The sequence below is a fragment of the Lemur catta genome, chromosome 6 (genome assembly GCF_020740605.2).
Source record: "Lemur catta isolate mLemCat1 chromosome 6, mLemCat1.pri, whole genome shotgun sequence".
Taxonomy (NCBI): domain Eukaryota; kingdom Metazoa; phylum Chordata; class Mammalia; order Primates; family Lemuridae; genus Lemur; species Lemur catta.
In genome coordinates this window covers 52,344,399-52,356,868 of record NC_059133.1, presented here as the reverse complement: position 1 = coordinate 52,356,868, position 12,470 = coordinate 52,344,399, and the positions used below count along the sequence as shown (strand labels likewise).

Here is a 12,470-nt window from a genome sequence, read left to right as displayed (position 1 = left end):
CAGTTGACCTGAGCCTCCCCACCCCTTCTAGGGGCTCTCAAGTAACCATATCAGATGGGCAACATAGATCAGATTGGGCGGAACCTGGTGTGCTCGTACAATCATCACATGTGGTATAGAGATATGTAGATCCAGAAAACAAAAAGCACCAAAATTGGAGATAAACTGTTCCTTCTTCCCAAGAAATTGCTGGCAAGCCCAGGGCCAGGGCTTGGAAGAGGGAGAAGACAGTGATCTTGAACTGAGATGGCAGGTGTAAGGGAGGGTCCTCCTTCTCTTGCTCACCCTGCAGCCGAGGTGACCTGCGCCCCCAACCAGTTCCAGTGCTCCATCACCAAGCGCTGCATTCCCCGAGTCTGGGTCTGCGACCGGGACAACGACTGTGTGGACGGCAGTGACGAGCCCGCCAACTGCAGTGAGTTGCCCGGTGCTCCCGGAGCCCACCTTCCCTGCGGTGCCTGCTGCTCCCACCCACTCCCCGCTCTGGACTCCTGCAAGGAGCCTCACCCTCGCCCCGGCCCCTCCCCTGTGCAGCCCAGATGACCTGCGGAGTAGATGAGTTCCGCTGCAAGGACTCGGGCCGCTGCATCCCGGCACGCTGGAAGTGTGATGGAGAGGATGACTGTGGGGACGGCTCAGATGAGCCCAAGGAAGAGTGTGGTGAGCCCAGCCCCCACTCTAGGACGAAGGCAGTCCACCTGATGGGGAGGGGCAAAGGTCTGGGGGCACCTGCTGAGTAGGTCACAGCATGGCCCTGGTGCCAGGCTTCCTGTCACAGGGAGCCTGACCCTGGCAGGAGCTCAATTCCCCACGTCCACCTGTGCCTACCGCCCCCTAATGCCCTTGTCCACGCCCCACACACGCTGTCTGGCTGACCCTGCTCTGGCTGGGATGCCCCCAACTACCCGGCCATCCTGACCACGCCTGCCCGAGACCCTCGCGTCTGCCCCACAGCCTGTTCCTGACTGCCCCCAATCTTGCCTCCCCTAGACGAGCGCACCTGTGAGCCATACCAGTTCCGCTGCAAGAACAACCGCTGCGTGCCAGGCCGCTGGCAGTGCGACTACGACAACGACTGTGGGGACAACTCCGACGAGGAGAGCTGCAGTATGTGCCCCACCCAGCCCAGCCCAGCGCGAGCCTCCCCCAGACCTCAGGCCCCCCTTCTCAGCAGCCTGGCCCCTCCTGCCACCAGGCTGTGCTAGAGCAGGTGGCCGCCTCCCTCCTCACCCCCCCACTCCATGTTGTGTATCTGAGTTTGTGCCATTTCACCTCATCTCATGTTTCTCTCCATTTTCACACTGTCCTCCTGGGGTTGCAGAGGTAGGTGTCTCTGACGTGCCTGTGTTCCCACCACACCCTGCGTCTGCCCCAGAGCCCCCGACCCTGTGCCGTGCCTCTGCCCATCGTCCCCTACTGGCCTCTCCCCAAACCCTGGTGCTTGTCTTAGTGGTCCTCACCCTCCCTTCCCTCCCCATACACAGTCTGTCCTGAGGGCAAGGCCAGGGACCTGTGCCCTCTCTCGTGTGTCTGTCCCCAGTGGGGTAAGTGTGAGCACCCTCTGTGCCCGGCTGCTCCCATAAGGACAGCCAGTTGGCTCTGCCCAGGATTGGTTGAGCATCTCGGTCATTATGCCAGACAGCTGTGGCCTTCAGGGATGCAGGGTTGGGCCTTGGGCTCAGAAGTTTCACTCTGCCAGGGGCTGGAGATGTTGCAAGGGCTGAGTCCCTGTGCCCACCCTCCTGGGGCCTGTCTCTCCTCTGTCCTTCCTCAGCCCCTCGGCCCTGCTCTGAGAGTGAGTTCTCCTGTGCCAATGGCCGCTGCATCGCTGGGCGCTGGAAATGTGATGGGGACCACGACTGTGCAGACGGCTCAGATGAGGTGGGCAGAGACCAGAAGGAAGGAGGGATGGCCCAGAAGGCAGAGCTCCGGGGGTGCCTAGAGCTGACCAGGCTCCTGCTCCCATGCCCACAGAAAGACTGCACCCCCCGCTGTGACATGGACCAGTTCCAGTGCAAGAGTGGTCACTGCATCCCCCTGCGCTGGCGCTGTGACGCGGATGCCGACTGCATGGACGGCAGTGACGAGGAAGCCTGTGGCACTGGTGGTGAGCCCCTCCAGCTTGGCTTCCGCAGGCCCTACCACTGTGCCCCCACCCCATCATGTGGCCCGGTTCCTCACCCATTCTCTCTTTCCTGTATTCATTCTGAATGCAACAAATATTTATTGAGCGTTTACCATATGCCAGCTACTGTCGTGGGTGCTGGGGATGTAGCAGTAAACAGGACACGGGGGCCCCAGGTACACATTTTTGTGCAGGCTGTCCCCAGTACAATGACACCTAGTCAAGGGGCCAAAATCCATCAGGAACCTGTGGGCTGTCTAGGCTCCGCCCCGTGAGTTCCTACTAGGCACTTGGCTGACCCCTGAGGCAAAGTCCTGCTCACTTTCCTTTCCTGGGGCAGGGAGACAGTGCTCACCTCTGGCTGGCCTGCCTGGGCTCGGCAGCCCAGAGTGGGCAGCATGAAGCCTGGGGCTTGGAGCAGGGTCTCCAACTGTGAGGGTGAACATCTGGCTCTGCCCTGGTGGGCGAGGCCTCCCACTCCCAGCCCAGTGCTGCTCCTCAGTATCTGCCATGGAACTGCACTGCCCGGTGCCCTCTGACCCTCTGAGCCTCAGACCCCCACCTGTGGGGGGAGGGGTGCACCCAGGCTAGCTCCCCCCCAGCAGCCTGCGGCAGGTGGCTCATTCTTCGCTCTGTGCTCTCCCCTGCACCCAGTGCGGACCTGTCCCCTGGACGAGTTCCAGTGCAACAACACCTTGTGCAAGCCGCTGGCCTGGAAGTGCGACGGAGAGGACGACTGCGGAGACAACTCAGACGAGAACCCCGAAGAGTGCTGTGAGATTTGGGGTGCAGGCGCAGGGGTGGGGCTCCAGGTTGGGTGGGGCTCCCGGGCCCCCTCTCAGTGGGCAGTCTCCCCCCAAAACCCCAGGACTGATTCTGGCTGTGTCCTCCCGCTGGCAGCCCGGTTCGTGTGCCCTCCCAACCGGCCCTTCCGTTGTAAGAACGACCGCGTGTGCCTGTGGATCGGGCGCCAGTGCGACGGCACGGACCACTGCGGGGATGGGACTGATGAGGAGGACTGTGGTGAGCAGGGGGCCAGCGATGGGGGGCTGCAGAGTGGGTGGTGCACAGGGGTGAGTGTGGGCCAAGCGAGAGCTGCATCTGGGCAGCAGACTCACCTGGGAAAGGGAGGATCCATTGCTGGGAGCCTGAAGGCCCTTCCTTGGGAGAGAGAAGCCCCTGGGGTAGGTTCCAGAGGCTTCCTGATGCTCCAGGTCTTGGAGGTGGGGCTGGGAACCTGAATGTCTAACCAGCTGCCCCCTGCAAGCTTGACAAACAGCCAGGAATTGGGACCCGCTGGTATCCATGGGGTGTCTGTGGGAGGAGGAGCAAGGGTGAATCCCCAGGGCCTGAAGCCCCCACCCTCCCCAGAGCCCCCCACGGCCCAGACCCCCCACTGCAAAGACAAGAAGGAGTTTCTGTGCCGGAACCAGCACTGCCTGTCCTCCTCACTGCGCTGCAACATGTTCGATGACTGCGGGGACGGCTCTGATGAGGAGGACTGCAGCATCGGTGAGACCAGCAGGCTGCGGCGGGGCGCTGGGAGGGGCACAGCACCGAGCCCAGGCCTGGGGTGGCTCAGGGGAGGGAATCCACTCTCTGTCCCCCACAGACCCCAAGCTGACCAGCTGCGCCAGCAACGCCAGCATCTGTGGAGATGAGGCGCGCTGCGTGCGCACCGAGAAAGCTGCCTACTGCGCCTGCCGCCCAGGCTTCCACACCGTGCCAGGCCAGCCCGGGTGCCAGGGTAGGGCAGCAGGACCAAAAGGGGGTGGGCAGAAACCCCAGCGGCAGGACTCCCCATGACCCTCCCGTGTAACCCCCAGACATCAATGAGTGCCTGCGCTTCGGCACCTGCTCGCAACTCTGCAACAACACCAAGGGCAGCCACCTCTGCAGCTGCGCTCGAAATTTCATGAAGACGCACAACACCTGCAAGGCGGAAGGTACCGGAGCTGAGTGGGGACAGAAAGGGTGGGTGGGGCTCGGTGACACCAGGGTATAAAACGGGGCCAACCTGAGATGAAATGTTTTCTTCCACACACCCGTGTCCAGACGTGGAACCCAGATCCACGGGTGCAGCGTCCCCAGCATGCTGCTGGCCCAAGCAGCGTGGGTCCTGGGGCTTCTCTCTGAAGGAGCTCGGGCTGGGGCAGCACTCCTGCTGCACACACGTGCCTTCTCACCGCCACTCCCAGGACAGGAGCACACTCAGACACGCACTGGCACACGCCCAGCCACACACGCCCCACCTGCACATTCCCCACACATCTTGACACACACCTGTACCTCCCACGTGCCCGTGCACAAACACCCACACATCCCTGTGCACACATACCACACGTGCACATGTGCGTGTATATACATACACAACCTGCCCACTCGCCCCAGTGCACTCACGTGCCCATGCATGCCCACACCCTCCATGCCCTGCACATACACCCCACATGCATGTGCAGCCCTGAGCACGTGTCAGGCAGTATGTAGCAGAGAGTGTGGTGATGCCACCCAGAGGCCATGAGGAGGCAGAGGTCGCTGGGGCTGGAGGGGCAGGAATAGCTTTCTGGAGAAGAAGGTCACACTTGATCAGCTTGAGGGAGGAGAGGAGCAAGTCCAGAGGCTGAGGCTGGAGCCCGCAAGCCCAGTGCAGGGAAGATGAGCATCAGCTGCTGGCCAGAGCAGGTGGTTTCATTGGGAGAGAAAATACTGTTAGTGTGAAAGTGGCTGAGTAGGGTTGGGGTGCACAACTCAGGTGCCTCCTCCCAGTATCCCACAGCCCCAGCCCTGGCCTCTTGCCCCTCCAGGCTCTGAGTACCAGGTCCTGTACATCGCTGATGACAATGAGATCCGCAGCCTGTTCCCTGGACACCCCCATTCGGCTTACGAGCAGGCATTCCAGGGTGATGAGAGTGTCCGCATCGATGCCATGGATGTCCATGTCAAGGCTGGCCGCATCTATTGGACCAACTGGCACACGGGCACCATCTCCTACCGCAGCCTGCCACCCGCTGCGCCTCCTACCACTTCCAACCGCCACCGGCGACAGATCGACCGAGGTGTCACCCACCTCAACGTGAGCACCCAGCCTGACATGGATCTGGTGGAAGAGCTCCATAGAGCAGCCGGTTCAGAGCAGAATTTGAAAAGGGCAGTGGAAGGGGGCCCAGGGTGAGACTGTCGGGGGCCAGGGCAGCCTTAGGACTATGTTCTGAGGTGCAGAGGACAGGTGGACAGAGCCGTGAAAGTCGTCGGTAACTGGCTCTGCCACCAGCCCAGGGCGCAGGGCATGGTCGGCAGTCAGGCCCTCAGCATTAGAGCCAGCTCCAGTCCCCAACGCCACTGCCGTCCGCTGTGTGAATTTTACCCAGCCTGTTTAACCTCTTTGGGCCTCACTTTGTCAGTAAAATGAGGTAGTGATACCTGTCTCCTAGGCTTTTAGGGAGGACTAACGGGCAAAGCATGTGAAAGCTCCAACTCTGACACATAGGCTAAGTGTCAATGGAGTCTCTTTAAAGCCAGGGACTGGCTGTCAGTCTGGAGTGATGTTTTAGCAGGGACAGGCTGGCAGGGGGTCGGGGGTCGGGGCAGAGATAATGGCAGGAAAACAAAAGGTAAGTAGCCCCTGATCTCCCATTCAGATTTCAGGGCTGAAGATGCCACGAGGCATCGCCATCGACTGGGTGGCCGGGAACGTGTACTGGACCGACTCGGGCCGAGATGTGATTGAGGTGGCACAAATGAAGGGTGAGAACCGGAAGACGCTCATCTCGGGCATGATCGACGAGCCCCACGCCATTGTGGTGGACCCACTGAGGGGGTGAGCAAGGGTCCTGGGGCACAGGGAGTGGGGGCCTCTCCCACAGGCGCGCCCTCCCCTCCCAGACCAGCCTGAGGCAAAGCCCTCCCCAGGGAGCAGCTCTGCCCACCTAGATATCTCTGGATGAGCACATTGTGGTTTTAGAGTAAAAGATTCTTAACCTGCTCAGAAGCTGACACCCCGTCCTCTTTGTAGGAGGACTGAACAGCCTCCTCCCAGTCCCCAGCAGTCCCTGTGCCCAGACCCAGAAGCTGGTGTCCCCCCTTGGTCTGCCCCCCTGGCCCATAGACTTGCCCACACTCACCCCTTCTCCCTCCCCAGCACTATGTACTGGTCAGACTGGGGCAACCACCCCAAGATTGAAACAGCAGCAATGGACGGGACCCTTCGGGAGACGCTGGTACAGGACAACATCCAGTGGCCCACAGGTTTGTGGGGGCAGGGGCAGGCTCACGGAGCCCTGCTGCTAAGGAAGTCACACAGACACTGGGGAGGGGAGGGGGCTTGCGCTGGGGTGGGGCAGATGGGCTGTGGAGGCTTTTCATGGAAGGGCTGATTGGGAGAGGCAGGTGACAGCGTGGAGCTGTCTCAGACCTGGAGACAGTTCTGCTTTCTACGCCCAGCCTGGGGCAGGAGGGCTGAGCCCTCACAGCGCTCTTCCCTCCCCAGGCCTGGCCGTGGATTATCACAACGAACGGCTGTACTGGGCGGACGCCAAGCTTTCGGTCATCGGCAGCATCCGGCTCAATGGCACCGACCCCGTCATGGCTGCTGACAGTAAACGAGGTCAGGCCAGGCAGCGCCTTGGTCCCCAGTCCTGCTCTCAGGCCTCCCGTCCTCCCCACTGAGCCCAGAGGCCTTGCTTCCATGCCCACCGTCCTTTGTCAGCCTGGCCCCCAACAACTCTGCAGTGCTTCCAGCCTCCCCCGTCTGGGTCCCTCCTGAGCCCACCCGCAGGCCTGAGGCACACCCTGCCCCTCCCGCCACTTGTCCGCTCATCCATTGCCCCAGTGAGAATGGAGTCACGAGGAGGCAGCATAGGTGGCATCAGGAACTTAGCAAATGTGGGGAGAAGAAGCAGCAGAAGTGAACCATGACCCCACAAGTCTCGGGTGATGGGACCTTCCGCCAGCAGTGGCCACAGGAGGAGGAGGGGGTGTGGGGAGGGGGAGTTTGGTCTTGGATGTGTTGAGTTTGAGGCACCTGGGAGCCACGGGTGCCAGTGTCCTGGAGAGTGGTGCGGCCAGGGCCTGAGTGCCCCCGAGTCCCCTGTGACTCCACCTCCTCCCCCAGGCCTGAGTCACCCCTTCAGCATCGATGTCTTTGAGGATTACATTTATGGCGTCACCTACATCAATAACCGTGTCTTCAAGATCCATAAGTTTGGACACAGCCCCTTGATCAACCTGACAGGGGGCCTGAGCCACGCCTCGGACGTGGTCCTGTACCATCAGCACAAGCAGCCTGAAGGTGGGGTGCAGGGAGAGCCCTGGCTGGGCAAGGGAAGGCCTGGGGGCATTGAGTCTCCTACCTGTGGCCTCAGGACCTGGGAGGGAGGGGGTCGTTCTGGGTCCACAGGAATCAGGGAGTGTCCTGCTTAGTGTCCTACCCCCCCACCCATACCTGCAGTGACCAACCCCTGTGACCGCAAGAAGTGTGAGTGGCTCTGCCTGCTGAGCCCCAGTGGGCCTGTCTGCACCTGTCCCAATGGCAAGCGGCTAGACAATGGCACCTGTGTGCCTGTGCCCTCTCCGACGCCCCCGCCCGACGGTATGCTCAGGACCCTCCTCCCTGTGGCCCTGACTTCCCCCTGACCCTGCTGCCCATCCCTCCTGCCGCCTGGCCTGGCTCGGCCCCTGACCAGTCCTTCCTGCAGCTCCTCGGCCTGGAACCTGCAACCTGCAGTGCTTCAACGGTGGCAGCTGTTTCCTCAATGCACGGAGGCAACCCAAGTGCCGCTGCCAGCCCCGATACACGGGTGACAAGTGTGAGCTGGACCAGTGCTGGGAGCACTGTCGCAACGGGGGCACCTGCGCTGCGTCCCCGTCTGGTACGCCCCTCCTCCTGCTGGCACCGTTCCTTGCGCCCTCCCCAGCCCCACACCCATGGGCCCCTGCCCCTGGGCAAGCCCTGCCTGTGCCTCCCTGCCCCGCCCCACCCCTCCTTCTCCCCGCAGCCCGGTCCCAATCCCACCAGGCTCCCGTCCCTCTGGTCTTTGCCTCCCACCCAGGTCCTCCCACCCCTGTTCCTCTGTGGTAGATCCGGGTGGTCCCGAGGGCCACAGTCCCGCTCATACATCCTCTCCCACCAGGCATGCCCACGTGCCGGTGCCCCACGGGCTTCACGGGCCCCAAATGCACCCAGCAGGTGTGTGCGGGCTACTGTGCCAACAACAGCACCTGCACTGTCAACCAGGGCAACCAGCCCCAGTGTCGCTGCCTACCTGGCTTCCTGGGGGACCGCTGCCAGTACCGTGAGTGCCACCCCGGGCCCAGGGGAGGGAGGAGGGGAGCTGAGGAGTCCCAGAGAGCCGAAGGTGGTCGTCCAGGCCTGCAGCAGCAGCTCAGGACAGAAGGGCCACATGCCACCGAGCCAGGCCCAAGCTGCTGTGTTTCCCCACAGAAGTGTTGGCACACTTACCCTGGGGTAGTGAGCCCCCTGGCATCAGGATTATTCCAGCAAAAGCAGCACCCTGTCAGGATGCTCAGGGACATCCTTGTGCCCTGGAGCCTGTGACATGGGGGCAGCAGGGGACTCAGGAGGTGGGACTCATCCACAGGACCTGGGGTCCCCTTGGGTGCCCAGCTCCCCACAACCAATGGAGGGTCCCCCTGAGGGTGGGGCTTGAGGCACTTCCTCTCCTGCCCCAACCACAGGGCAGTGCTCTGGCTACTGTGAGAACTTTGGCACATGCCAGATGGCTGCTGATGGCTCCCGACAATGCCGCTGCTCCGCCTACTTCGAGGGACCGAGGTGTGAGGTGAACAAGTGCAGCCGCTGTCTCCAGGGAGCCTGTGCGGTCAACAAACAGAGCGGGGATGTCACCTGCAAGTGAGCGGAGGCCCCACTCCACAGTTCTGCCCCGCCTGGACCCCGCCCTGTCCCAGCCTATGCCCCCCAGTCCTGCACCCCAGCCCTGCCACCTGCTCAGCATCACAGACATGCCTCTGCCAGCCCCAGCCGCAGCCTCTGATTCCTTCCTGCAGCTGCACGGATGGCCGGGTGGCCCCCAGCTGTCTGACCTGCGACGGCCACTGCAGCAATGGCGGTTCCTGCACCATGAACAGCAAAATGATGCCTGAATGCCAGTGAGTTGGGCCCAAGCCTCGCCCAGGCATGGGTCATCCCTCCCTGCCCCAGATCTGAACAGGAGGACCACCCGGCACTTGTAGAGGGTCCACCTACTCAGCTCTGCCCCTCCTCTCTGCAGGTGCCCACCCCACATGACAGGACCCCGGTGTGAGGAGCAGGTCGTCAACCAGCAGCAGACTGGACGTAGGTGGCAGGGGGTGGGGCAGGCAGGGCTGCCAGGACCTAGAGCAGGGGGACTTTGTGGCTCATGCTTCCCTGGGCCCTTCTGACTGTTTCCCACGTCTTCCCTCCAGATATGGCCTCCATCCTAATCCCTCTGCTGTTGCTGCTGCTGCTGCTGCTGGTGGCTGGAGTGGTATTCTGGTATAAGCGGCGAGTCCGAGGGTGAGTCACTGGGAGTCTGGAAAGTTCTGACCATTATTTGACCACCCCAGCCTTATGCCCCCAAACTCTCTGCCCCCTTGTACTCCTGCCTCTCCCCAGGGCTAAGGGCTTCCAGCACCAGCGGATGACCAACGGGGCCATGAATGTGGAGATTGGGAACCCCACCTACAAGATGTACGAAGGCGGAGAGCCCGATGATGTAGGGGGCCTGCTGGATGCTGACTTTGCTCTGGACCCTGACAAGGTGGGCTGGGAGGATAGGGCCAAGAGGCTGTGGGTAGGGCCACTAAGGGTGCTTGGTTGGATGATGGGACGGGGGTGGGGGGTGGGTAACCCTGGCCGCAGAGCCCAGCCCTTGAGCCCCACCTGAACCCTCTGTCACCTTGCAGCCCACCAACTTCACCAACCCTGTGTATGCCACACTCTACATGGGAGGCCACGGCAGCCGCCACTCCCTGGCCAGCACGGACGAGAAGCGAGAACTCCTGGGCCGGGGACCTGAGGACGAGATAGGGGACCCCTTGGCATAGGGCCCTGCCCCATCAGACTTCCCCAGAGAGCCTCTGCCCCCTCCAGAGAAGTCCTTCAATGAGCCCTTGCCCAGACAGCCCTTCCCTGGCCCTGCCAGATGTATAAATGTAAAAATGAAGGAATTACTTTTTATATGTGAGTGAGCAAGCGAGCACAGTATTATCTCTTCCGGTCTCCTCTTCCTGCCTGCTCCTCAGTGCCCCCCGTGCTGCCTTCAGGGAGGGGGCAGGGAGGGCTCCGGGGGCTCCTGTGGCGCAAAGGTATGAGGGAGCCCAACTCCTCCCTTCCCACCAACGCACCCCACTGGGAGAGCTGGGTGCTGCCTCCCCTCCCTGTGCCAGACACTTTGTCCAGGCTCCCCCCCTCCCCCCCCGCCCCTCCCGCTTACCCCTCCCGCTTACCCCTCCCCAGCTCTCTGAGGGCTGATTCTGGGGAGGGAGAGTTCTTTGCTGCCCCTGTCTGAAAGAGTTGGCTCTAGCTGAGGTAGGAAGGCAAGGATGGGGTTTTTTGGTTCTCCTTGGGGGAGGCCACGAAACCGGGGCGCCTCTGAGGTGGCCATGCTCAGTAGCCCTCCCAGGCAGGCCCTCCCCCTCTCCAGCCGCTCCCAGGGCTGGAGACTTTCTTTGGTAAACAGTCCCCTAACCTCCCCTCCCCTGGGGACGAGGGGGACGTGGGGCACACCAAGGAAGGGCAAGCGGGCAGCCCCGTTTTGGGGACATGAACGTTTTAATAATTTTTGACAAATTCCTTTACAACTAAATAACACAGATATTGTTATAAATAAAATTGTAAAAAAAAAAAAAAGCCTCTTGTTTCTGCCTGTGAGTGTGGGACTCTGGGAGCTGGGGCTGCGTTTGCCTGCTTCGGCCACCAGAGGGAGCCCTGCCCGGGCCGGAGGCAGCCTGGCGTCCGGCTTTCGGTGCCCTTCTCCCGGAGACCGCGCCCTCTCCATCCTGCCGGCCGGTGCGCGGGTGGCACTGGACCTGACAGGAAGATCTGCGTCTCCTGGCTGCGTGACCTTGAGCCGGTGACTTCACCTCCCTGGGTCTTGTGTTCCCTCTGGCTCCGGGACACTAACTCGAAGATATGTTTCTCTGCATCCTTACTTCTGTTGGACACCCCTCCCCCCCTCCCCGCTTGATCTCCCACAGTGAGAAATCCCACCATGGAAATGGATACGTGGGGTCGTGAAGGCCTTCTAATCCTTCAGGGTGGTCCCATACGCTTCTCTCAGCCTGAGAGAATGCTTCTCTCCTGAAGCATTGACATCTCACTTCACGGAGCCCAATCAGATGCCAAGAGCAAAACCCTGCATTCAGGAGAGGGAGGACCAGTTTGCCAGGCCCCATGGGCCACCAACAGATCCAGCTCGCCCATCATTCCAGTCATTCCAGGGGTTGACGGGGAAGGACCAAGACGATCATAGGTGTCCCAGGTCTACTTCGACCCCTGCCCAGGGACTGAGAGGGTGAGAGCCCCACTCTCCCCACAATAGCAAGTATGAGCTCAGCAAGGGCAGCTGCAGAACACTTGTCCAGCTCCGAAAGGGGCCACTGCCTTTCATTCCCCTCCCTCACTGGTTCAGCCTCCCCAGAGTATTCCTCCCTGGCCTCCTGTGCCTTGAGGAAGCTATGAGTCTAGGCACCTACAGAAGCAAGAGCTGTCCCTTCCCTCTCAGCCCTGAGATCCCATCTCCAACCTCATCCTCCAAGCCAACTCTGAGATCCTCCTCTGCCTTCTTCGCAGCTCCCCAGGGGCACAAGGGCCCTGGGGCAAGCAACTCTGCTGGGGAAAAGGGGTGTCCTTGTTGATTGCTGAGTGGGAGGCTTGTGCCCCCATCTGGTCACCAGGTGGCGTCCGCACTCCTGCAGCACAGCTTACCCTGAAGCCCAGCACTGCCCCCTTCTCAACACATACACTAATTATGTACCTGAGGGGAACCCCAGCCCAGCCTCACCTCCCCCCTCAGGCTATTTTGACACACCCCCTCCGCCCTTGGCCCTCTGGCTTCTCCCTCTCCCCCAGCGCCTCCCTGCTCCCCACCCACCACCAGTCCCACCCCTCACCCCCTCCCTCTGCCAGCCATGCATCTGGTGCCCCCAGGGAGCCACTGATTCTCTGCCTGTCACCTCAAGATCCTGGGCAGAGCGACAAGGCCCCCAGCTGCAGCTTGGAAGGCACACCTCTCTAGTCAGCACCCTCCCTCTGTCCTCTAGGACTGCCACCCGCCCAGAGGCAGGCCTCCCAAACTCCCCACTCAGCAAGGCAGAAAGGAGCCCAAGACAGAGATGGAAAAGTGAC

General features: G+C 61.6%; 1 protein-coding gene across 5 annotated transcripts in view; it reads left to right on the top strand.

Moving 5' to 3' along the window:
- LRP1 (LDL receptor related protein 1) overlaps nt 1-10,973 on the top strand; it is a 77,216-nt gene extending 66,243 nt beyond the window's left edge. For 3 of the 5 annotated variants that reach the window (XM_045553570.1, XM_045553572.1, XM_045553571.1), the window contains 24 exons: nt 293-415; nt 535-660; nt 991-1,107; nt 1,775-1,881; nt 1,975-2,107; nt 2,780-2,899; nt 3,026-3,148; nt 3,497-3,637; nt 3,738-3,872; nt 3,952-4,071; nt 4,930-5,198; nt 5,764-5,942; nt 6,264-6,370; nt 6,612-6,728; nt 7,236-7,412; nt 7,572-7,712; nt 7,819-7,992; nt 8,254-8,415; nt 8,819-8,993; nt 9,149-9,250; nt 9,373-9,437; nt 9,548-9,638; nt 9,738-9,882; nt 10,028-10,973. In XM_045553570.1, coding sequence (XP_045409526.1) covers nt 293-415; nt 535-660; nt 991-1,107; nt 1,775-1,881; nt 1,975-2,107; nt 2,780-2,899; nt 3,026-3,148; nt 3,497-3,637; nt 3,738-3,872; nt 3,952-4,071; nt 4,930-5,198; nt 5,764-5,942; nt 6,264-6,370; nt 6,612-6,728; nt 7,236-7,412; nt 7,572-7,712; nt 7,819-7,992; nt 8,254-8,415; nt 8,819-8,993; nt 9,149-9,250; nt 9,373-9,437; nt 9,548-9,638; nt 9,738-9,882; nt 10,028-10,168 — 3,290 coding nt within the window. In that variant the 3' untranslated portion in view covers nt 10,169-10,973. The other 2 variants (XM_045553575.1, XM_045553573.1) reach the window with 2 other exon arrangements.
- Nucleotides 10,974-12,470: the final 1,497 nt, after the last annotated feature.